The sequence below is a fragment of the Engraulis encrasicolus genome, chromosome 9 (genome assembly GCF_034702125.1).
Source record: "Engraulis encrasicolus isolate BLACKSEA-1 chromosome 9, IST_EnEncr_1.0, whole genome shotgun sequence".
Lineage (NCBI taxonomy): Eukaryota > Metazoa > Chordata > Actinopteri > Clupeiformes > Engraulidae > Engraulis > Engraulis encrasicolus.
Genome location: NC_085865.1, coordinates 34,733,017 through 34,758,840, shown reverse-complemented (window position 1 = coordinate 34,758,840; position 25,824 = coordinate 34,733,017). Strand labels below are relative to the sequence as shown.

At 41.7% G+C, this 25,824-nt stretch overlaps 2 protein-coding genes and 1 pseudogene across 5 annotated transcripts in view; all 3 read left to right on the top strand.

Moving 5' to 3' along the window:
• Positions 1 to 11,588, top strand: part of agla (amylo-alpha-1, 6-glucosidase, 4-alpha-glucanotransferase a) — a 43,226-nt gene extending 31,638 nt beyond the window's left edge. For all 4 annotated transcript variants that reach the window (XM_063207000.1, XM_063206999.1, XM_063206998.1 and 1 more), the window contains 11 exons: positions 386 to 561; positions 3,042 to 3,144; positions 3,541 to 3,766; positions 4,370 to 4,481; positions 5,674 to 5,809; positions 6,391 to 6,503; positions 7,122 to 7,333; positions 7,877 to 7,974; positions 8,465 to 8,552; positions 8,642 to 8,775; positions 9,623 to 11,588. In XM_063207000.1, the coding sequence (XP_063063070.1) occupies positions 386 to 561; positions 3,042 to 3,144; positions 3,541 to 3,766; positions 4,370 to 4,481; positions 5,674 to 5,809; positions 6,391 to 6,503; positions 7,122 to 7,333; positions 7,877 to 7,974; positions 8,465 to 8,552; positions 8,642 to 8,775; positions 9,623 to 9,740 (1,516 nt within the window). In that variant the 3' untranslated portion in view covers positions 9,741 to 11,588. The remainder of the gene's footprint in view (positions 1 to 385; positions 562 to 3,041; positions 3,145 to 3,540; positions 3,767 to 4,369; positions 4,482 to 5,673; positions 5,810 to 6,390; positions 6,504 to 7,121; positions 7,334 to 7,876; positions 7,975 to 8,464; positions 8,553 to 8,641; positions 8,776 to 9,622) is intronic.
• Positions 11,589 to 12,069: 481 nt separating this feature from the next.
• Positions 12,070 to 17,912, top strand: LOC134455267 (galectin-3-binding protein A-like; annotated as a pseudogene).
• Positions 17,913 to 20,611: 2,699 nt separating this feature from the next.
• Positions 20,612 to 25,587, top strand: LOC134455734 (galectin-3-binding protein A-like). Its single transcript, XM_063206986.1, has 6 exons — positions 20,612 to 21,226; positions 21,537 to 21,652; positions 22,141 to 22,344; positions 22,568 to 22,699; positions 23,520 to 23,823; positions 23,939 to 25,587. The coding sequence occupies exons 2-6, from the start codon at positions 21,559 to 21,561 to the stop codon at positions 24,978 to 24,980; spliced, it is 1,776 nt and encodes a 591-aa protein (XP_063063056.1). The 5' UTR covers positions 20,612 to 21,226; positions 21,537 to 21,558; the 3' UTR covers positions 24,981 to 25,587.
• The last annotated feature ends 237 nt before the right edge of the window (positions 25,588 to 25,824 follow it).

Here is a 25,824-nt window from a genome sequence, read left to right as displayed (position 1 = left end):
ACTGCAAAGTGGGTAATGACTTTGTAGGAAGTCGGTGTGCAGTGTGTACACCACAGTTTGCACCACAAATGCCTGCAAGCAAATGCACTCCTGATAAGAGACTGGATAGAGTGGAAATGTACCTCTGCCTCAGAACACACTGTGTGCAAGTAAAAACAAGAACTTGTGTCAGTTGCACAATATTGAACCACCACTAGTACTTTTCCATCGCACATCCTCTAAAGTGTCAACAATACTATCAGCCATATTACATATGTTTATTTCATGTACACAATACTGTTTCACTCAGTTTCTAAAATGTTGTCATTTTTATGTGATTTTTTTCACCATCTTGCTGAGTCATGGTTGTCATGTCTCCACCACACCTCTTGGTGTCACTGTGCAGCTTTGTGCAGAACGGCTCTACCCTGGTGAAGCAGCTGGCCCTGGGCTCTGTGCAGATGTGCGGCGTGGGCCGCTTCACCGCCCTGCCCCCCTTGTCTCCCGCCCTGGAGGACGTCCCTGTGCGCATCAACCCCGATACCAAGAAGGAGGAGCAGTGCTGCGTGTCCCTGGCAGCAGGTCAGTGCCGGCTGACCCTAGCACAGTTAACCCATTTAAGCCTGAGGCACCTGCAAAAAAACGGCTGCTGAATGCTTAAGCCCTTTTTGGGAAAAGGTGCCCTCAACCTATAAAAATCCCAAATACCTCAGCGCCCAAAGCACATAAAAACATGAACTGAGTTGCATATAAAAGCTAGGAGCCCCATCTTGCATTAGAATGTGTTCGCTCTAACATACCCATAACATACTCATAACAAACCCAAATCTCATGAACCTGAATGCTGTGTCCATGCAGCTTCAGGCGCCTGGATTAATGCTGCGTATACACAGAATCAGACTTAATGGCAAGGGGGCAGCCACAGCCTAATGGTTAGAGAGGTGGTCTTAAAATCAGAGGGTTGCAGGTTCGAATTCCACCCTTACCGCACCTTAAGATCAGAATGTTGCAGGTTCGAATCCCACCCTTACCTCTCCTTACACCTCCATCCATGACTGAAGTGACCTTGAGCAAGCCACTTAACTGATGCTTTTATCCAAAGCGACTTAAAGTTATTTTACAGGGTATTGGTCACAGTCCCTGGAGCAATGTGGGGTTAGGGGCCTTGATCAAGGACACTTTGGCCATGGATAGAGGTGGTAGGGATAGGTAAGGGTGGGATTCTTAAGACCACCATTATATAATATTTGACTTGAATGTGAACAGAAATACTGACTGACAATAGGAACCAAAGAAACACCAGTATTACAAATTAAAGCAGAAGGAGATCATTGTTGTTGCATGTTGGAGGGTGCAATGTTTGTGGATTACCAGTATGTGACATTTCTTCAAAGTACAATGTATTACAAAACATTGTGGGTTATCTCATCACAGAGTGTAGTGGTAAGCAACTGGACTTGGCAATTGAAATACGCTTCCTTCCTCCTCGTTCAAGAAACTGCATCAGTTCTGGCAGATGTACCGCATAACATGGTCCACCATTATATAACATTTGACGAGAATAGAACATGAATGTGAACAGAAATACTGACACTGACAGTATGAACCAAAGAAAAACCGGACATGCAACATGATCTCCAGAATTCTGTGCTCCTGGACACGGATGTTAAGGACGCGAAATCCGTGTCCAGGAGCACGGATTTGCCAAAATTCCGTGCTCCTGGACATGGAATTGTTTTCCATGATGGACACACAGAAGGGCTCTCTCTATACTCCCACAGCTCTATGTTTCCACAGTCTTGTGTTTTCTCAGGATTTTTCTAATTCCAAATATTTTTTCTAAAAAAAAAAAAAAAACTGACAGGTTAGTGTTAGGGATTGTTTTGGTCTGGGCACAGCTATTATTCTTTCATTCATTATATGAATTTGATAGCCTATCAACCAACTGGAAAAGGTATTTCTCAAAAATATGTCTTTAATGACAGGTTAAGGTTAGGGAATGTTTTGGTCAGGGCACAACTTAAATTGCTACAACATTATTTTGTTTAGGATTAGCATTTGGTATGTATTTTCTAATGATAGAGTTAACACAGTGCTTTGGGAATATAGAAAGCACTTCCATGTGCCCATCACAGAAAACAATTCCGTGTCCAGGAGCACAGAATTTTGGCAAAATCCGTGCTCCTGGACACAGATTTTGTGTCCTTAACATCCGTGTCCAGGAGCACGGAATTTTGTAGATCAGGCTGCAACATACCAGTATGACAACTTTAAGGGACACTGTGCAGGAAATGGTCAAAAAAGGTACTGCAACTATGCTGCTTATTGAAATTGGGTTGCCTATTGCCAAATTTGATCTTTACATGAAAGTTTACTAAGTATTAAACAAATATTTTCTAGTATGGTCCAAGTACAGTCATTTTTGCAGCTAAAAATGGCTATTTTTGGAAATTCAAAATGGCGGACCATGGAGAAGATCCCTCTTTTCATGTATGAAAAGTGCAATTTTTCCAGTCATAATGAAAACTTAGAATTTGATGCTGGTGGTAAGTATACATGAAAAAGGTAAAATTATTTCCAGAATTCATGCTGCCCATTCACTAAACAACTAAAAATCTCACACAGTGTCCCTTTAAAACAGAAGGAGATCAGTGTTGTAGCACGTTGGATGGTAAAATGTTTCCTTCTTCCTCGTCCAAGAAACTGCATCAGTTCTGGCTGATGTACTGTATAACATGGTCATTTGGATAACATCATCTGGGTGAACATGGGCAGCCATGGCCTAGTGGTTAAGGAGGTGATCTTATGATCAGAGGGTTGCAGGTTCGAATTACCTCTCACTGCAACATCCATGGCTGAAGTGCCCTTGAGCCAGGAACCTGACCCCACACTGCTCCAGGGACTGTAACCAATATGCTGTAAATAACTGTAAGTTGCTTTGGATAAAAGCACCAGCTAAGTGTAACATACAGTACTATGACAGTAGGTTACCAGTGTATGTCATTTCTTAACTGTGTGGTTTCTACTGGGTTGTGGTATGACTTTGGTGTGTTGGTGAGCAGGTTTGCCTCACTTCTCTGAGGGAATCTTCCGCTGCTGGGGGCGGGACACCTTCATTGCCCTGCGAGGACTCATGCTGGTCACCGGGCGCCACCTGGAGGCCAGGTCTGTACAATGCACATATACACTGTAACTTACAAACCTAAGGCAGCAGTGCAACTTGCCTTTTTTGCATTTTACTGGCTTGCAATATTTTGCAGTGTAGTAGCAAAGTTTCAATATGATCTACCAAGATCACCTAGAATTGTATGCACTGGGCACTTAATGCATGTTAATTATCTTTCGCCCATGGTGCAGGAAAATCAGAATAGATGCTGCAACATGTCTTAAAGTTAAATACACAGAGATGTTTTTCCAGGTCCTAATAAATAATACATCTTAGTTCAAGAGAGTCCTTGTGCACAAGCCCTCAGCAATGCAGGTGCATTTGTGAGGCAGGAGAAGGTGAACAATGGACAAAATTTCAAAAAATAATAAATCCTGTCTTTGTCGTTTGTACAGGAACATCATCCTGTCGTTTGCAGGCACCCTGCGCCATGGCCTGATCCCCAACCTGCTGGGCCAGGGGGTGGGGGCGCGCTTCAACTGCCGCGATGCCGTGTGGTGGTGGCTGCAGTGCATCCAGGATTACTGCAACCTGGTGCCCGAGGGCCTCAGCATCCTCAACAGCCCCGTCTCTCGCATGTACCCTACTGACGACTCCCAGCCACAGCCTGCCGGCTCTCACGTAAGCATCAGGGCTTGACATTACATTTTTTAATTCACCGGCGGCCACAGTGGCTAAGCTGCTAGTCACTAGCCATTCAGGCTTTCTACTAACCACAGTTTTGTTGCCAGTATTTTCTTAGGATTATTTTCTTTACCATGGTACATTTTAAGCCCAGAAAATGATCAAGTGATTAAACAATACTAGTACTATAAACAATACTACATGTAGTGTGTTAAATGAAACAATCTATATCAGACATAGACATGGATTCTTTCTTGAGCTTGCACATAACACAAGGGGCAAAAACAGGATGTAGTCTACTGTGGTATGTCATACACAAGAATAAGTTCCCCACCAAAGTGGCTAGTGAGATTGAAATTACTACCAGCCACAGCCCAATTTTACCAGCATTTGGCTGGTTGGCAGCAGCCAATGTCAAGCACTGCCTGATAGGCATGAAGCCATTTAAGTAACACACTGGCCCGCCGACCCTGCACCACACAACAAAACACAATACAAATATAAGTATAATAACAATATTGTTCATAATGGGGACATCTGTAGTACCAGACTGGCTTAATGTAGTCCTGACCATACATATTGCATTCTTCTCCCCCATAGGACCAGCCCCTGTACGAGGTGATCCAAGAGGCCATGCAGCGCCACATGCAGGGCATCGAGTTCAGGGAGAGGAACGCCGGACCCCAGATCGACATGCACATGAGGGACGAAGGTCAGCCCCACTCAGAAATACCCTACTGCACTGTACCAAAGTACATTTATTTGTACATACAGTAGCCTCTTTCATACAAGTTTCATGTGCTCAACAAAAAAATATAATAATAAAATAATAATAAGAAGAATGATAATAATAAATATATACTTATTATTACTATTATAATTATAATGCATAATTATAATAATCAATTACTGTATATTGCATTTCATTTAAAAGCACATTTCAAATCACACAAGGACATTATAGAAAGATAATCAGCAGTAAAAACATGGATGGGCACTGCCCACCCACACCACTAGTTATAGTTATGTAATCATAAGAAATACAACAGAGAGGCAGCACATTGTACACTGAAGAAGGCACACGCCGAATCAGGGGTCCGTTTCTCGATTATTGTCGTTGCTAACCGTCTTAAGACCATCTTAAGACCGTCTTAAGACCGTCTTACCGTTCCCTTGGATTTAGTGGTGAGCGTCGCTGTCGAGAGAGAGTTGAGTCGCTCGTACGAAGGACTTTGCTAACGACGATAGCAAAGACGCTTTCGAGAAAAGGACCCCAGGTCTGTGCAATAGTCCAGTGTTTCTCAACAGGGGTGCCGCGGAAACGTGGCTGATTAAATAAATTCTGTAATATAATACATATTTGTCTACAGCGATAAGTTAATGCTAGTCCGTGGAATCTTTCATCTGCCATTTATGCACAATGAAGTAAATATAGGTCGCCCCAGTCAGCTGCAACTCCGAACGTAGGTCATGTGACGTCTCCAAATGTGTTACTTTTCTAAGCTTGTGTGGTATCGGATGCAATGCCATGTTACGGCTTGTTGGTTTGGGGTGCCTTGAAATTTTTCATGAATTGAAAGGGTGCCTCGCCTAAACAAAAGGTTGAGAAACACTGCAATAGTCAATAAAAGAACAACAGGGTTTATGCAAGGTGTGCCCTCTTTATTTCAATTTCAGTTCATCAGTCCAGCACCCTCACAACACTTTATGAACACTAGGTGAAATAGCCAGGCACTTCATCACAAGTGCATTTTCAATAGGTGTCCTTTGGAAACAAATCAACAGTGGTTGACACTTAACTCAGCTGTAAAATGCTGAGTATGCTGTCAACAAAGGTAGCTTCTGCTTGAACTGCAGTAATAAATCATAACAAACGGCAATGGCTGCACTTTTCTCAATCTCAGGATTTAATCTCGTGGCCAAGGTGGATGCAGAGACTGGATTTGTGTATGGAGGAAACCGATTCAACTGCGGCACTTGGATGGACAAAATGGGATCAAGCGACCAAGGCCGCAACAGAGGCATGCCGGCAACCCCAAGGTATTGTGCACAGTGTGGGTTACAAGAGAGAGAATGGGGGGTGATGTGGAGCAGCGCTGGCCGCTAACATGCGGTACCACCAGTGGTGTAGTTTACGTGGAACGCAGGTATACTCAGTATTCCCACCTCAAAATTTCAGGGATTTCAGCACACCCACTTAAAATTAATTGACCCATTATTTAGAATAGCACAGATATATACAGTATACTCACTTCAAAAAATGCTCAACTATACAGTATACCCACCACAAAAAAGTAGACTACACCACTGGGTACCATATTCTGCTAACATTGCCCATGGGGACCCAGCTTTGAGTCTTGCCTGCCCAGCCCCAGCCCATCTCTCTTTCCCGCTATCTTCCTGTCCTCATCTCCACTGCCTGAACAACGGCTAACAAACCTAAATATATATATACTGTATATATATATATATATATATAAATAATAGCAGAGAGAATGTACGGCCAGTCACTAAGTCATCAAACCATGTTTGTGTTTTCCGACAGATGGGAGAAAGCAAGAGGGAAGTGTGTGAGCTGCACAGTGCACAGGGGGTGAAATTGTCATCTTGTCTCTCCACAGGGATGGTTCAGCAGTGGAGCTTGTTGGACTTAGCAAATCTACTGTGCGCTGGCTGGTGGAGCTGCACAAGGCTGGCATCTTCCCATACGACGCGGTCACTGTTCACCGGGATGGTAGGTGATCTCTATATGGAATACCAGGCTTGCGTGGCCTAGCTGCGCTAGACCCACATCTGATCATGTTGAGGAAGTGACAGACAAATTGTTTTGCTGACAACGGGGGTCTGACATCAGTGTTAAAAAGCATCTCTTAACACACTCCAAAATATAATTCCAAAAGCTATGCAACATCAGCAGACACCTGTCAACACAGCTTTGGGGTGATATTTGGAGTATGTACTTCATGAAAAAAATTACCCAAACCCATGCCTGTATTAGAATGCCCAGGATAATGGAAAGGGCTAAACAAAAAAAATGCTTCATCATCAGGTACTGTAGGTAAGTATTGGTAAGTATTGAAACTGTGCTGCCTATTGCCAAATTTGATATTTTCATGAATATTTATTTACTAAATAATAAACTTACAATTTCTAGTATGACCAAAGTACAGTATGACCAAATTACTTTTTGTTAGTTTTGCTGCTAAAAAATGTACTATAGAAATTGATGATGATGGTAAGTATTCGTGAAAAAATTTAACATTTGTTAATGGGCAGCATGAATTCTGGAAAGTAACTGCTAAAAATATTCCACAGTGCACCTTTTAACGTCTGCCTTGTTTTTGTGCTGCAGGCCACGAGGTGTCCATCTCCTACGAGGAGTGGAACCAGAAGATCCAGAGCAACTTTGAGAAGATGTTCTACGTGTCTGGGGACCCCAAAGACCCCAACGAGAAGCACCCTGACTTGGTCCACAAGAAGGGAATCTACAAGGACAGCTGCGGGGCCTCCAGCCAGTGGTGTGACTACCAGCTCCGGCCTAATTTCACCATCGCCATGACTGTGGTATGCTCTCTCTCTCTCTCTCGTATCTCTTGTTGAAGATCAAATGTGAACATGTTTATGCCTTAAACGCCTGCAAAAAAACACTTAACAGCTAAGCCATTTTTTGGGAAAAGTTAATCTCATCTTCATCAAGGTCAACTCCTATAAAACCCTGTGTATCTCGCCCTCTGAAGCACACAAAAAATGTATGCACTTTCAGCTCTAACATACTGATATTTTTTAATAAGAAATCTCAGTGATGGGTAATGAAAAATAAGTTTTACAATGCTGCATGATGCAGTTACTGGCATGAGCCTGAAAGTTGAGTCATGCGCAGCTCCGGGCGCTAGGGTTAATGCTGCACTACACAGCATCCGCCATAAATGGATTGAAATGTGTCACAAAATCAAAGCAAAGAGGGGAAAAAAACATCTAACAAATACAATTGAAAACAAAATCACAAAACACACTTGACCTATTGGCCTATCCAGCTATTGGCATCTGTTGGAGTTACTGACTGTTGTAAGTTGACCTGCTGTTGTGTTGGGTTGTGTGGTACTGTAGGCTCCTGAGATGTTCACCCTTGAGAGGGCTTGGAAGGCTTTGGAGGTCGCTGAGAAGAAGCTCCTGGGGCCTCTAGGCATGAAGACCCTGGATCCAGAGTAGGATTCACTGACTTAATGTCTTGATATGATTTATTAGTTTTTAGATGTTTTAGATAGGCTGCCTGGTTACCACCAGACCTAATCACAAGTGAGCTGTCTTTCAGATCGGAACGATTGTGTAGAACTTAAGGCAGTATGGGAGTTCCCAGGCTATATGGAGGGGGTATTTACATTTTCATGAGCATTTTTATGGCCATTTAAACTTAGCTACACATAGCATTTCAAAAGTTGTCGGTGTGTCTGGGTAGAGTGAGCATGTTGAAACAGCCAGGAATTGTTCTTTAAGTTGCTATCTCAACAGTGTCTATCCAAACAAATTGTAACATAAACTCTTTGTTCAGATTAAACAATTTTACTGTATCTGTTCCAATCAGAAAAAGAAAACTAAGTGTCTTCTTAAGTGTAGCCCTCTCTTGCATCTGTCTATTTTTCTGCCTTCATTTTGATCAGTCTTTTTTTCTGACTACCCTTTTCTTCTGCTTTGTAGTGACATGGTTTATTGCGGCGTATACGACAATGACCTTGATTGTGACAACTACAATTTGGCAAAGGGTTTCAATTATCATCAAGGACCGGTAAGCATCTCTGTTATTCATCTGTGTTTCTATGGATTTGTTCATTATGACACATTTGAGTGTACAGTAATATGCTATTTGGTTTTCAGGAATGGCTTTGGCCTGTGGGCTATTTCCTTCGTGCCAAGCTGTACTTTGCAAAGAAGCTGGGCAAGGAGGCCTACGATAAAACAGTCCTCTTGGTGAAGAATGTACTTTCTCGGCACTACGTCCACTTAGAAAAGTAATCTAACTTCATTTTATTTCATTTTAATTTAAAGGTGCATTGTGTAGGAGGGTGGCTTGAGTATGTATCTTTTCAGGAATATTTACTAAATAATAAAGTAATATTTACTAGTATTACCATAGTACAAATAAGTTTTGCAGCTAAAAATGTCTGTTAATGGAAATTCAAAATGGCGGAGATGGACAAGATCCACCTCTGCAATTTTCCCAGTCATAATGACTACTTAGAATTTGATGGTAGTGATAAGTATTTGTGAAAAAGGAAACATTTGTGAATGGGCAGCAGGAATTCTGGAGAGAAAATGCTGAAATAGTACACAGTGTACCTTGAATTTAATGTTTATTTGACTGGGACAATGAACACAAATGAGACAGATTATAGCCACAAGGCTAATTTTCATTGGCTGATAATATTATGGCGGAACTTACATGCTTGGGAGTTTATAAATAATTGGGCTTAGTTGACTACCACTACTTCTTGTAAACGTAAATTGACTACAGTAGTTCTCACTTTCAGAAGATAGTCAGATATGCATATTCTCAGGGATATGATTCTTATGAAGGAATTGCCTTGAGAGTAACAGTACATTTTGCAGTGCGTTGAATGTAGCTGAATGTAGCTATCATAGTGTTGGTCCTACTCTCTCAATGTTGAACTAACGCTGCAAAATGTACCATGTATAATATGCAGTAGATAAATATAATGTTAAATTTAATACTAGAACTACTTCATATGTCCCAGTAGAGGGTGGACAGGGACACCTTTTCAGCCAATCACAAAAGAGTAATTCCCGTCACCGGGTAATAGCATATAATAATGTTTTTCGTGTATCTTTTTTTGTCAGATCTCCCTGGAAGGGTCTGCCGGAGCTGACCAATGAGAATGGCCAGTACTGCCCCTTCAGCTGTGAGACCCAGGCCTGGTCCCTGGCCACCATTCTGGAGGTCCTCCATGACCTGTGAACGGAAGGAGCCTAAACACTTCCACCTTATGGAGAGGCTATGGGTGTGAATCAATCTCTGTCCTCCCTCCTTTGGCCTCTGGCCTTGTAGTGTTACGTGATGGTAGGAAAGAATCACAGACAGGTAGCTGTAGTTGGAACCGTTTACTTCATTGTGCCTCGAGCCAATTCTGAACATACATATAAACATTCACATACGTCCATACATAAGGGTAAGACATCATCATGTAATTTGTATGGTAGCTAAGTCGGGATAATTATCTACTCATACAGCAGGCCTTGTGGCGCGAGGCTCGACGTCATCGATGATTGACATTTTTATTCATTATCTGGTGAAGCATAATTCGGCATGGAGAATGGGGAAAAGGTCTCAAAAAGTCACTCAGTGCTGTTTGGCAGTGGTTGAAACGGTGTGGCTTTTTCTACATAGAGGCCAGAGGAGAGAGGCCACACACAGGAAAGGACAGAAGCACAAAGATTGATTTACACCCTATGTCACGCTCTTTCCAGACACCTAAGATCGAAAAAAAAAAAAAAAACAATGAATGGGAGTCACCAGAGAGACTATTTTTTTAAAACCCTTATTTGTTTGCTTTTTTGATCTTGAGTCCCATGGAAGGTTGTGACTTACGCTGGGGCTACGCTGGATGCCTAATGTTACATTTAGTCAAGTTGCTTCAAAAATACTGGTAAGAATGGGCTGTATTATTGTACTTGTAGAATGTTCGCTGTGCTACTTTATCTAGTGTAGCCAGTTTGCATTGGTTTACAGTGAAAGCTCATTACGTAATACGACCGTAAACTGTATATTTGTACACAGTCTATTGTTATGACATATACATGGGTTCTACATTTTTGTTTTCTCCTGGCTGCGCGACTCTAGCTGCGCACAACTCAACCTCTGATTGTTGGAAACCGCTGTCGGTCAAAACAATTAGCTCACGTGGTTGACTGCCAGTGTCTTGCCCCTCCTCACAACATCATGTTTATAAACACGGTGAACCCATGTACAAGTCTTTTACTTACTGCATCCAGCATAGCCCCAGCCTAAGGTGCTATTTCCATGTAGCAGGATATTTTTTTAGCAGGGTATTTTTTTCTCCTGTTTAGGTGTAAACGCAACATGTGGATAAAAATAAATCCTCCATTGTAACAAATATGTTTCAGCCCCCTAAATGGGATATTTTAGGAAGGCCAAAACCAATGTAACCAGGAGAAAAAAATATCCACATATAAAAATATCCTGCTACGTGGAAACAGCTCCTAAGGCTCTCCACAAGCATGCCACCTGCAGGCCCTATAGGGGTCAGTCAGCTGCACATTCTCACTCTCCTTGTGTTTGTTTACCTTAAGTGTTCAGCCACAGTGTTGTTATTGTTTTTTTCTTTTTGCTGAGTTGCTTTTCCTAGTCTTCCAGTATTACAAAATAAAAGCACACATCTCGGTGTTATTTTCCATGGTTAGTGCAAAGCCATAGCTTTGTGCACATCCCGTCAAAAGTAGATATGATCATGTTCATTGTGTCTATGCACTGGTTTGCCGTTACCTTATGCTGAAGGACTATACTGTAGGTTAGATACCCCAATGTACTGACTGTACCATCAGACAGTAGACTACACCAGTGGTCTTACTCTTCCTGTAGAAGTCCACATTCAAAACTATTCTTCCATCATGACCACTGGATGATTCTAGAACTACAGTATGTAAGCTTTGTAATGATTCTGGAACCGTGTTAGCATTGTCTGGCTATGTTTGTGTTAATCATGTGCCTGGATATGTTTAATGTTCTACTTGTAATAGATCACCTGCACCTTTTAATTTAAACCAATAAAGACCCAATGACTGAGTAGCATGCGTCTTCTATTGATTGGCATTAGTAAATCTCCTCCCTCATTCACTTCCTTAATCTCAAAAAGACATGCCTCTGTGGGCCGTCATGTCCATGGGGATCCAGGTTCAAGTCCGACCTGGGCCATTTCTCCAATCTGCCCCGTTTCTCTCTCTACTTGTTTTCCTGACATCTTTTTCTGTCATCTCTCATATTGTCCTATCAAAATATAGGCCTAAAAAGCCCCAAAATAATTTTGAAAATATATACTATTGCTACTTAGCAACCTGAAGTGGATTGGAGAAAGACCTTGTTTATAAGGAGTACTTTATGGCACATAAAAAAAGTAATTTCACAGTTACTGACAAATACATTTTGAGAAGACAGGAGAAAGTACAGCTGTCGATTCCAAACTACTATATGTTTTAAGAAATAACATCTGGATCCAAAGAAAGCTTGTGCATAGCCATATTCACAGCTTTAAAGATATCCTGTGACACCAATGGAACAGTTAATGGACAGGTAAGGAAGAAGGGATTACATGATTCAATCCTTCAAATTGTCTACTGATGATATCTGTATCATTTTCAGGAGAAGAAAAAAACGTGTTCTCCAGTCTCAGCAGAAAAAGTTTGGGAACCTCTAGGTTAATGTATCAAAGCTGCATGTTTTACTTCATGTTGGGGCCCCACGAAACAGACTAGAGGGCCACAGCTGGCCCCGGACTTTAGTTTTCCTACCTCTGCAGGCCTATGGTATCCAATCATAATATCCCTCCCCCCGCAAGGCTCTGTTTGATTGGTCAAACATGCATGTCTAAATCCCTGAAACGAATAGCAGGAGGTCACTCTTGCACTCGGACACTGAGGACTGCAGACCAGAAATGAAGGTGCAACCTGGCAAAGCCACATGAAAGAACAAAGTTGTGTTTGGTGAAATGGCACACGTTTCTGAAGTCAACAAAAAAGGTAAGGCACTTAATTGCAATGATGACATGTCATTAATTGTAACATAAGCGCAAAGGAGTCATGGTCGACAGTAGCCTACTTTTTGGTAATTTCAAAAGTAGTCCATGCTATGACTACTGTTCTGCAACTGTCCATTTGTCTAGTTTGTTAATACAGTAGATACTGCAATGAAAAGATAAGACTGCAACTGAGTTTATCTGTCTTGTGTGGTTGCTTTTATAAACCAGGACCTTTTTCCTTATTGCAATAACTTGCATTCACAGCATGGCTACAAAATAACACTGTAATGGCTTTATGTGAAATATACAGTGCATGCATGAATTAAGGTGCAATGCTATTGGCCTACTACAGCCTACTGACGTGGTATGCCTCCAGCACAAGGGTTGTGTGTCTTCTTGACAAAACAAATCAAAGTATTACAGATTGAGTTTCATAAAACCAATTATTCCTATTTCCAATTCCATTTTGGCTTTTCAAGGGTTCAAATTCTGCAACAAATGTTAGCCATTCAACTGAATCAATAGCCCTGCAGACCTGGTATTTGAAACAGATTTAGGGAGGGGTAGGGTTATATTACCATGATCCCGCCTGTCGGTCTGTCTGTCTGTCCATCGGTCCGCCCGTAGTGTTTTGGGTCATCTGCATTGCTCACCAAACATGCATCACATCTGTCACATGCATTAATAAGGGTTGGATAGGGTGACGAAGATCCAGGGTGATCGAAACGTTGCCGTTTTAATGCAATAAACGTTATTTTTTGGAGCATATTCCGCAGTGTGCAGACCTACCTTCTTCAACTGACACTTTTGTCTGACACCTGCAACAAGTGACTTTGGATGTGCGCACCCTACCCAAAACAACAAGTTGCCATCTAATTTCTCTTGTTTGCAACTGTGTGATTTTTCACAGGAGCTGCAGTCCCGTGAAAAAAATTTCCACTTCAAGAGGTGTATTGTGTGGGCCTCTTCTAATACTCTGCCTCTTATTTTGTGAGCTGGAGTCATGGAGCCTGGATGGTAAGCGTTTGTTTTGCTTTTGGAAGGATTGTTCTGTATTCTGCTGTAATTCCTTAGGCAGGATTCTAACCTTATTAGGTCAGCATATGTATTTGGGTGGTTGACGTTTAAGGGCGTAACACACACACAAAAAAAAAGTTTTTCAAATTCCTGAAAAAAATGATGGATAAAAATTGGAAAAAAAGAGAAAAAAATAAAGCACTTAGTGGTCTGTGGAATTTCACCTTATTTTTGCCATTTTTGGGAAAATGTGTCCTGCATCAACACATTGCATAGGCATGTCACACCACAGGGAATTCACTGCATTATGGCCATTTTAATCCTTTTGTATACATGACTGACATCTGAGCTCATGCTAACTTGATAATGATATTGTGTTTAATCTTAATATGTGTTTTCATTCATAAAAAACTTTTTTTCCTCCTATAAGAGCAGTCACACCACAGGACACCATAAAATGAACCTAAGCATTGCGTGACAGAAAGATTGCAATATGAAGACATATTAAGAGGTTAAGAGTCACCTTAAACTTCCACAGCACTCTCCAATAACTGAGGTACTGACTGGTTAGGAGCCAGTCTTTAAGACCCTTGTAGTTGGCCTTGCAGCTGCCCATTCACAAACATTGACATACATGTCACCCCACAGGACGCAATTTGTGTTACGAAATTGAACTTGTAGTTAATATTACTGTCTTGAGGTTTTTTTCACATGCACATATCTTAATATAAAGTTAATATTTATGCAATCATGCCAAATGCTTCATACATTATTCAAAATGTTGTTGGTTAATTTATATATATATTATATTCCAGGTTTCATTAATGTTACAGTCACACCGCTGGATATTTGACATATAAACCTTTACATAATTCTTAACAAAAATGTTTCTTCTCATCTAAGACTAATATGAAACATAATGTACCACATCTTCTTTCATTGACATTTGTTTTTTAAGGGAAAAATAACAGTTTTGTAGGTTTTTAACCAATGTTACGAAAAAACAAGGCGTCACGTCTCCCACCCATTTATTTTAAATTGTGGTTAGGGTGTACATGAAACTAGCCAACACACTCATCCCTATATCTGCCAGAAATTAAGAAATTAATAATAATTTATTGAAGGAAGGAAACAATCCTGAGGGAAATTTCCAGATTGTTATCCAGCGTATACCCAGACTGAAAATTCTCAGTCATCCAGCTCATCAAAAGAGTTTATTTGAAGGCAACGGGGCTGCTTTTTGTAGCCTAAAGGTGTTTCATCTGTAACGAAGGTACTCCTGTGCTTATTTGCCACTCAGGACTCAAACACGCAACCAACCAGTACACGGTACAGTTTGGCACAGGAGGCACAGCACTACCGCTGAGCTGAGTGCAGACCAATAGCTCAGCACTACTGATACTGAGGCTTTGGGAGGGAGGTTTACTAATGTTGTCCAACCAAACCCTGCTAGTTGGCATCCATTACACTCACCCCCATTAACCACACTCCCATCCAGGTCACAGCACCAGTGTAATCAAGGTCATCCTGCACTAGTTTTCCACTCTGCACTCAAACCTGTGACCTACCAGTTCAGACTCCAGTTCGGCATGGGAGGCACAGCATGATACCACTCAGCTAAAGGTCTAGACTAGCGTTTCTCAACGGGGGCGCTACAGCCCCTCAGGGGACATTGAGGAGCCCTAGGGGGGCGTTGAGAAGGATACTGCTCTGTGGGGGCGGGGCTTAGTTAAAATTGGGGGGGAATTAGTCCATATACTAAGGGGCGTTTGGAGGCTTATGATGATGTCAAGGGACACTTTTATTCAAAAAAGGTTGAGAACCACTGGTCTAGAAATTGGGAGGGAGGTTTACTAACGTTCTACCACTTGACCCTGGTAATTGGCATCCGTTACACTCATCTGTCAAACTTGTTCAGTTCTAAATCTGACTCTTGTTCTAAGTCTGAAGAAAACATAGGCTACTCGAAGAAGGTTGGATGACAAATATTGTGGAATGGACAGTGGAATAGACTTTTTCATATTTCAATGATGTTGGACTTAAGAATGTGTGACCACCTCAATGACCTCAAAAACTTGTAACCTGCAGTTGGGCGTCGGCCGGTTCAGGAGGGCGATGTGCGTCTGGTGGGGGGTAAGGGGCCATCGGAGGGCCGGGTGGAGGTGTTCCACGCCGGCAGCTGGGGGACGGTGTGTGACAACAACTGGGGCATGGAGGAGGCTCGAGTGGTGTGCGCTCAGCTGGGGTTCCGTGGTGCCCTCTCCGCAGAAGCAGGAGGGAAGTTCCCAGCAGGTTAGTCACCTCTGGTTTACCACTCGTCATCACTGGGAGTATTTTAAAGCCTGTATGGTGCCATTGTGTCTACATGCACGTCTGGAAAGCAGTATTTAAGAACAACGTACTGTATATGTTAATGTGTGTGTTTGTCAGGCTCTGGAAGTATATGGCTTGATGACCTTGGATGTAAAGGCAGTGAGAATTCGTTAAGTAGCTGTGCGTTTAAGGGCTGGGGAGTGACTGACTGCTCCCATTCAGAGGATGCTGGTGTGGTCTGCGATATTGGTGAGCCCGATGCCCACATGCATACTTACATACTGGATAAAACTAAGGATTGACCTATAGTAATTATACCTGTAGGTTGATGCATGTTTTGTACTGTGTAGCAGCTAAATAGTAAATATGGCATGTAAATGATGAATATTCAAGGTCATTCAATAATGGAATGCTCAGATAAATTGTAAGTAGGCCTACTGTGTTCTATTGAAAGCATTAACCACATACTGTACAGTGAAGCCTACACAGATCCATCAATGTGGTTTCCAATAATGTTTTTTTACTTGTTTTTTATTATTTGCTGCTTAGATCCAACACAAAGTCCAAAGAGCAGCAAAGTGAATCACTACATTGCGTTGGTTGAGCAGATGGGAGCGCTGTTTGACAGTGGTACAGGCTGTGACTTCAACCTCACATTCTCCTACCCAGCGGAGGATTCCCTGGAGCAGCTGGACTCACTTCAGGCTCTGACGACCCTCAAGAGAGAGACGATACAGTATGTGTTCATAGCTTTCTTCTCTCTTTCGTCTCAAAAAATGTTGTTTTAAATTCACACCATGACATGGAGATCAGCTCAAACTGCCAACGTTACGTTCGAGAATTTGTACGGTAGGCCTACAATTCTTGTGGTATTGCTGTAAAATTTTATTTCTTTATCTATTCTGGGTTTTTATCTGTTTTTAACACCTCCATTATACTCAAGGTAGGATAAGTAGGATAAGAGTACTGGTCATTCATCCCATCCACCCACCTGTGTCAAGATTCAACCTTTCATTTTTCCCCCCAGGGGAACGCTATCAGGTTTCAAGTTTCATTTACTTGCTAAAGGTTATAGAGTACTGTTAGTAACCAAAATGTGGCAGATATCACATTTTAGCAATGAAGTTTAGATTCAAGGGTACCTAGCCGTGTTCTCACCGACGGTGCGTGTGTGTACAAAAACTAGTGTGTGTAGCTCCGCTCCACCAGGGGGCTCCGGAGCTACACACACACACAACATCGGTGAGAACCAGGCTACCAATATTCCCCTCTGAGTACTGTCTTCTTCTGTTGTATTGCCAACAGGTACCTCTACATGCGCAAGATAACGGTCACCTCTGGCTCCATGCAGTGCCTTCATCAGCTGGCATCTGGGTTTGGCACAGAGCGCCTGGTCGAGGACATAGGACGCCTCTTTGTGCCCCTGTTGCCTGAAGATTCTTCCTTCCGCACACAGGTGGCGCTGTTCAAGTACGCCGGCCGTGCTGGCAATAGTCAGCTTCGTGAGAACGTGTTGTGCTACTTGGGCTGGAACATGGAGCCGCTGGTGTCTTCAGCCCAGTGGAGGCCCTTGTGAAGGGTCTGCTGGTCCGCTCAGACCTGGTGGTCCGCTGATCAGCTGGTTGCTGGGAGCATTGAATGCCTGGATGCTGGAACAAGGTGAGAGGTTGAAGCCTGAGCATCAAGCAGCTCTGCTGGGCCACCTGCGTTTCCCCATGATGACCACAGAGAAACTCTATGAGCTCCCCTTCATCTCTCGCCTCTACACCAGCCACAAAGATCTCTTCCAAAATGGAATGCTGCTGGGGATCCAGTTCCATGCTCTGGACTTTTCTACACTGACCAGACACATGGACAACCAGAGTGAGCAGCTTCAGCCCAGAATCTACACTGCTAGTCCCTGGAGTGTCAGCTTCAATGTCACAAAGATGTTCAAGACACACCAGTAGTGCTGGCTGTTATAAGCAATTCAACACTCCAGTACACCTTTCCTCAAATTATTCATCCAGGCATCTTCCATGGAGAGCGGAAATATATTCGCCTGAAGGCTGCCATAATTTTGGCAAGAATTGCAACCCTTATTCTGGCAGCCTTGGGAACACTATCCATCTTGGAAAACATGAAGGCAAATTCAAGTTCAGCAACCAACTGCTGTTGGCCTGTAGAGACAATTACGTCTTCCATGTGATGGAGTTCAAGGAAAGAAATGAGTTCTCAAACTCAAACCACACCCTGACCAGTCCAATTCCTTGTATTAATGATCTTACCTACCGTTTTGTTGTTCGCCCTCAATACATCTGAGATAGCCACACCTTCATCCCAGAGAATGGTTTAATAATTGCATGTTCTTGCCATTCATAAAACTCTGGTCAATTTACACACTATGCTTCCACATTAACGCCCTAGTCAGGGGTTCTGGGAGGAGATTACTCATGCCATGAGACAACATGACCAATCAGTGAACAGAGGAGGGTGAATGATGACTCATTACATATATGAACACAGATCCATGGAATTCAGGGGTACAGGAAGTCTGTTGGTGACATGATTCACATAGAACTAGAATAATAGTTGTAGACGGAGGCTTTCTTTTTGCTAGAGACTAACACAGAACCACAACAAGCAATGATGACGTAAAAATGTATTAAAATAATTATATTTACCTTTACTGCACTTTCTGTGTTCAACGCTCACTTCCTGGAACTAGTTTGGAACTAGGTCAATGGTGATCCGTGTGTCAAGGGCTCCATTAGCCGCCATCTTTGTGTAAAAATGGAACATGGAGGGCAATGGGATTAGCCCAATTCTTACTTCTATGGCTCTGTTCGAGCAGATCACACGTCACGCTCAAAAGTTATTCCTTGGGTTAATTCAAACTTAAACAGAGTTCACTCCTCCCACCAGTGATCGTTTTTCAATTCAGTCGATCCAGAGTCAGACCCTCTGTGCGAATTAAATACAAACCAGGCTATGGTATGCAAGTCCGGGCTATGTCATAATTCTCAACTTATAAGACCTGTTTGGAACACCAAGGCTGCTTTGGTTTTTAAAAGAAGGTGCTTTTTTATGGTTACCATTGTGAATTGTATTCATTTAACAATTGAATAAACAAATATTTTATAATTGAATAACTATAATTCATAAGTAGGCTACTTATATAGTACACTGAGGAATAAAAAAAAATTGAGGTCTGGTCAATTGGTGGAATTTGGTGGTCTGGTCAATCGGTGGGGAGTAGGGGAATTCAGGATGAGAGTGTTTTTGCTGATATTTTTATACACTGACTTTATTAATCAATCATTTGGACAATAAATTAATTGTTTTATGTTTTAACGTTGTTGATCATATGCTATAATTCTATCAAACACGAGCTATCTATTAAAAATAGTGGGTTGACTATTATTTTGTTTGTAGATACCGGTATTTTGTTGTCCGTTGTCTGTAGATACTTCCCATTATGTACGTTACTTAAACCTTATGGCTGCAAATACTAGTGGGTGGGACTGTATATTGGTACTTATTTCACTCAATTCTTTCTAACTGCAGGTCTGTCTTCCCCAAATCTAGTTTTGTTTGGGGGAATTAATGTGTAATAACTGGTGTTTATTGTCTACAGTGCCAAAGAGCAGAAATCCCTTAAATTCAAACCAACAAACTTTGAAGATATTTACAAAAAATGTACCGTCTTGTACTGTACGTGTTTTCCCCACCCACATAAAATGGAACAAGATAGGCCTACCAAGATTCCTTTAGTGTTTACCTTTCAGGCGGCATGTAGGAGGTCAGTGACACCAACCAGAATCAACAATTTACCATTTGGTCATTACATAAGCCAGGGTATGTACATGGCCGTAGCCAGGAGTTTGGAATAAGCGAGGTCCATAGTGCGCGCGCAGCGCGCCGACATTACATTAGGTGCACTGTGTAGGATGGTGCCCAGAGTATCTACTGCAACTATGCTGCATTGAAAATGTGCTGCCTACTGCCAATTTTGGTCTTTTCATGAATATTTGCTAAATAATTAAGTAATATTATCCCCTTTTTCATGTTTGAAAAGTGCAATTTTCCCAGTCATTATGAATACTTAGAATTTGATGGTGGTGCAAAGTATTCATGAAAAAGGTAACATTTGTGAATGGGTAACATCAATTCTGGAAATAAACTACAAAAAATATTACACAGTACACGCTAAAAGGACTACGGCATTTTTATAATTTACTGTATTTTGAAAATGCTTTCCCATTCACAACTTTGATATTTTCATGATTTTTTACTAGAAGAAACTAACAAAAGTAGAGAAAAGTATGGAAGTATGGAAATTCAGAATGGATTATGGATTATGGCATACTCAGAAATAGATGACGATGATGAATAGAAACGATGACACTTGTGTGTGGGCAGCATACATTCTGGAAATAAACTACTACAACTCTACCTTTAAGTAATATTGATATTGATCAATTGGCATAAAGTCAGTATATGATATAGCCTGTATGCTGCAGGATGGCCGAGGAAATCGATTGTTTACTGATGACCAGTTAATTTTGCAACTACTGTTTGTTGACGTTCATTGCCGAGTCAGGGAAATTCATGTGACATACGCATAGGCTACTGGTGGAAAGTGCAGAAAGAGACCTTTCCAATGGTACCACACACTCACCCATACACAAAAGCTATGTAGCTTGAATAAAAATGTTAATCGAAACGTGTATGCAAAAACTGACATTAAAAAATATATTATTTTCTCTAAAAATTAGGGAGGCCCGGACCTCCCTTACCTCATATGTGGCTACGGCCATGGCTATGTGGATGTTTGGTTTAAAGGTCTTCCCAACATCTGAACTGCTGCCTCTGTGACCTGTAACGTCAAACAAGAAGCTTCCTGCTTTGGCAAACTTAAGTGGGTCATCAATAATCATTTTAAAAATCTTGTTTTTAACAGGCTGAGGAGACATGGAGCTTAGTCTGAAGTGTTTATGTCCGGAATGCAGTTTGTAGTATATTACACTATAAAGGAGGTTAGTAATGGTAGTAACAGAATTAATAGAATATCTTGAAATCATAAAAATTCTAAGAATTCTAAAATTAAAAATTAAGTTTCTGATTGACCCACACAAGGTGACTTATCAGGGCAACATTATGTTTACTTTAGCTTTTAATGTCAGCAGTTTCTGTTCATGTTTGGATTGTGTGGTTTCATTTTCCCAAAGTCTTTGTCCCTGCACAGGTCTTGACACATCCTCTGACACTTGTGGTTTACTAGGAAATGAAACTAAAGGCAAACGCTGGGGATGGGCTTCTCCTTTCCCCTTACTTAAGGAGCAGCACCCACAGTGACTTTAGACTTTGCTGCATTCTGGAGGTAAGCCATCTCGTCTAGATCAGTCATTTAATTTCTATGTCCATACTTTAATTCCATGGAGTGTTACAATTCTGGAATTTGGAATTTCTCCTTCCCTAACAATGTTTTTGTGTTAGCAACTGTATTTTTTATATTACCGTGTTCCATTTTTTATTTAATTATTGGTACCCTTCACATCACATTCACTGCCTTGTGCCACTGACTGACAATGAGATTTCTCAAGTGGCAAGCATGAATATACTGTGGTGTCGCAACATCTGTAGTATATTGCTTTGGTTTTCAGCTGTATGTTTGTGTTTGTTTTGCACAGGGAGTGTACATTGCCATTTAAAATGCCGACTGCACCTAGCCAACTGTTTGGGCTCATAGTGGCTTTCTGCCTGCTGTTTAGTGAGCTGGAGTCAATGAGCCTGGATTGGTTAGACAGTGAGTATTTGCTATTTTTTAAATGGAAAATCATCTTTTTGACAGTTAATCAGATACTGCCTTTTTTCACAGTATATTTAACATCTGACTGACAGTACAAATGTTCCACAGATTAAATCATCCATACTTACTGTCCGTCTGTTTGTCTGTGCTCTTTACCAGCCACAGACATGGCAAAATGAATAGCTTTGTATTGTAAAGTTTGGTTCACATACACACGTGCTCCCTCTCACATGGGAATTGTTTTGCTGCTAAGCTTATATGGGAATGTCAATGCAACTCATAATTACTCGTTTGTTTGTTCTTGTGTCATAGAATTATTTATTTATCTACTATATACTTAGTTTTGTGAAGTTATATATATAATATTTGTTCCTTTCAATTTTTGAGAAGCACATAGAGCTGCCACATGTATGAAATGTGTTATATACTGTAAATAACAATTCCTCGTCTTTCCTCTCCTCTGCTATGACCCGTCTTATCTGCAGTTGGGCGTCGGCCAGCTCAGGAGGGTGATGTGCGTCTGGTGGGGGGTAAGGGGCCATCGGAGGGCCGGGTGGAGGTGTTCCACGCCGGCAGCTGGGGGACAGTGTGTGACGACAACTGGGGCATGGAGGAGGCTCGAGTGGTGTGTGCTCAGCTGGGGTTCCGTGGTGCCCTCTCCGCAGAAGCAGGAGGGAAGTTCCCAGCAGGTTAGTCATTGTTAACAACTTATCATAACTAAGAATTTGCTACTGTGTTTAAAAACACACTCCTAAACCAGCCTACATTTCCAATGACCTTCACCACATCTCTGTATGTGGATTTGTTCAGTTAAACAAGTAGCTACATTTCAGTCACATTTAGAAATGTTATTTTACCTCTTTGGAAGAAGTCTTTGCTAAATAACCTCCGTAATGTGTGTATATTTCTCAGGCTCTGGAAGTGTATGGCTGGATGACCTTGGATGCAAAGGCAGTGAGAAGTCGTTGAGTAGCTGCACGTTCAAGGACTGGGGTGTGACTGACTGCTCCCATGCAGAGGATGCTGGCGTGGTGTGTGACGTCGGTAAGCTCACACTCTCTCACACTCTCTCTCACACTCACTCTCACTCACTCACTCACTCAAGTAGAAAGTAAACAAGAAAAAGTCAATATGTCAGCTATTTACAGCAAATATGTACGTCATGGCATGGATTTATTGAAGACCAAAAGTCAGTAATCATCTATTGTCTTCCAAAAAACTGTTTTGCAAATATAATGTAATAGAGTAGGCATTAGAGCAGCACTAGGTAACATTTTCAAGTCAATTAATCACCTTCACGAGGCAGCCAATGCACCCTTTATAGGGCAAGTGACTATATTTGATCACCTCTGATTACTTGCACACCTATCACAAATGCCCATGCCATGCCGCTCTATAAGGGTGTACACCCAAGTGAGTTATATCAAATTAATCAGGAGAAATCAGGCTTTCGGGCAGATAGTGACATCTTGACCAATCAGCAGTGGCCTGGAGCCTGGCAAACGTTTTTTTCACTCGGGAGCTGAAATTTGTGTGCCCTATAAAGGGTTAAACAAGTCATTAATGGGTGAGCAAAGACTTCCCTGGACACTTACTGTACGTGGTCTGTGGGCTGGCACTTGCAAAATCTTGACTGACATTGCGACCTGATAGAAACATTGTAAAATAAACTTGCCTTGAGAAAATCTAACCTCCAAATGTGTTGTTTCGTTTATAAGAAAATCTGACTTCACACAGCTCAGTATCATCACATTTGCTCACGTAGCCTAGCTCAGTATGATCACATTTGTATTGACTCTCAGGCAGGCACAGCCTAGCCAGTCTTTAACCATGCCATGACACTGTCTCTTGTCTATTCTTACAGATCCGGCTTTAAACACCTCCAAAAGTTACTCAATGGACCACAGCATTGAGCTGTCTGACCAGATGGGAGAGCTGTTTGACAGTGGCACAGGCTGTGATGTCACCCTCACGTTTGGCTACCCAGCAGACGATTCACTAGAACTAGAAACACAGGAGGGACAAAGTCCTGATGAAAACATCAACAAGGAGAGCATGTGTGTTCATAGCCTGGTTCTCTCGCTCTTCCCAAAAATTGTCATTTCAAACTCAAGCCATGACATGCAGATCAGCTCAAAGTGCCAGCATTACGTTCGAGACTTTGTACGGTATGCTCTATCATTTTACGACCAATTGGCACCAAAGTCATTTCTGTTTAAAAAAAATGTTTACAGTTGGAACCATGTTGTCTATTCTGATGAATTTTTACACCACTACCAACAGGTACCTCTACACGCGCAAGATAACGGTCAACTCTGGCTCCATGCAGTGCCTTCATCAACTGGCTTCAGAGTTTGGTGCAGAGCGCCTGATCGAGGACATAGGACGCCTCTTTGTGCCCCTGTTGCCTGAAGATTCCTCTTTTCGCACACAGTTGGCACTGTTCAAGTATGCAGGCTTGGTTGGTGATAATCAGCTTCGTGAAAACGTGTTGCGCTACTTGGGCTGGAACATGGAGCCGCTGGTGTCTTCAGCCCAGTGGAAGAATGCACCACAGGCCCTCGTGAAGGGTCTGCTGGTCCGCTCAGACCTGGTGGTCCCAGATGAGGCCTGGTTGCTGGGGGCACTGGATGCCTGGATGCTGGAACAAGGAGAATCGTTGAAGCTTGAGCATCAAGCAGCTCTGCTGGCCCACCTGCGTTTCCCCATGATGACCACAGAGAAACTCTATGAGCTGCCCTTCATCTCTCGCCTCTACACCAGCCACAAAGATCTCTTCCAAAATGGCATGCTGCTGGGGTTCCAGTTCCATGCTCTGGACTTTTCTACACTGACCAGACACATGGATAACCAGAGTGAGCAGCTTCAGCCTAGAATCTACACTGCCAGTCCCTGGAGCGCCAGCTTCAATATCACCAATCTGTCTCGGTATAACAGATACAACTACCACCATTACAATGGACAATATGAGGAGCATTTTGGGGGGAAAAAGACCTTCAACACTCCACTACCTCTTACATCCACGCTGTCCTCCAAATACATTTCCTGGGTTGCTGAAATCTTTTCAATGGATCGCAAGTGCCGTAACTACGGTTACAAACATTGTGAGGATTTCTCTGTGCGACTGCAAAGGACTGATGGTCGTGGTGGGTCTTTCAAGTTCAGCAACCAACTGCTGCTAGCCTGTGGAGGAAGCCATGTCTTCCACGTGCAAGAGCTAAAAACTGGAGAGGCTACGATCTCAACCAACAGCTCAGGCATTCCTGCGCCTTGTCCCAATGACCTCACCTATCAATTCATTGTTCGCCCTCAGTACGGCGTTTAACCCTAATATCAATCATCTGATTTGCAAATCCTGTGTTGAATAATTTTATGAGCATGAGCATTTTATAATTTTACTACGAGCATTGTATATGTGTATATTTTAAAATCAACAACCAAATAAGGTTTCTTTTTTTACATCTTCAGATAGGCCTAAGTTTTTTTTTCCAGATTATGTTTAGCTTTGGAATAAATTATTTTAATGATTTAATGATTTTAGTGCATTTTTATGATTTGTCAAATTATTTTTACATGCATAGTTAAATACACATGTTGCAGAGTCATTCTTTATGGATTTTATTTTTTTTGCTTTACCTTGTCTTACCATTGACTATAGTATTAATTGGCAAAGTAATAAACCCTGAATATAAACTCTGAATTTTAGTCTTTTTGTTATTGTTATTTGTTTTTGTTGATATCAATTCAATTAATATTGAAGGAAAAATGTGTACCAGTAATGCTTTCAGTAGTTTATTCTAGAAATGTATGCTTCTTGAAAGTATGCTCCAAACACGCTTTTCATGCATTCGTATGGCATTAAGAGTGTGCTTGAGTACACTTCTATAACATTTTATTGTTACTAGAAGTTCAATAAAAGTATATTAACTTCATGCTTCTTTGGACTACATTGGAACACTTTAAGTCTGTAAAAAGTATATCATATTAAGTATTGTAAATATATAACAGGTATGCTTGAAGTATATTTACAGTGCACTCCCAAGTACATAACATGATATAAATGTAATACTACAATCCATGCTGGTCCTCAGAGCTTGTACATTACACACAGCCACAGTGTAGTGTTACAGTATCCATGCCTAGCACGACTGACATTTACAATCATTGCA

Bases quoted from the DNA above. Each gene is read 5' to 3' on its own strand.
- LOC134455734 (XM_063206986.1), top strand. From the start codon at position 21,559: ATGCCGACTGCACCTAGCCAACTGTTTGGGCTCATAGTGGCTTTCTGC. The intron at 21,653-22,140 runs GTGAGTATTTGC...TCTTATCTGCAG, and splicing joins GAGCCTGGATTGGTTAGACA to TTGGGCGTCGGCCAGCTCAG. The intron at 22,345-22,567 runs GTTAGTCATTGT...TATATTTCTCAG, and splicing joins AGGAGGGAAGTTCCCAGCAG to GCTCTGGAAGTGTATGGCTG.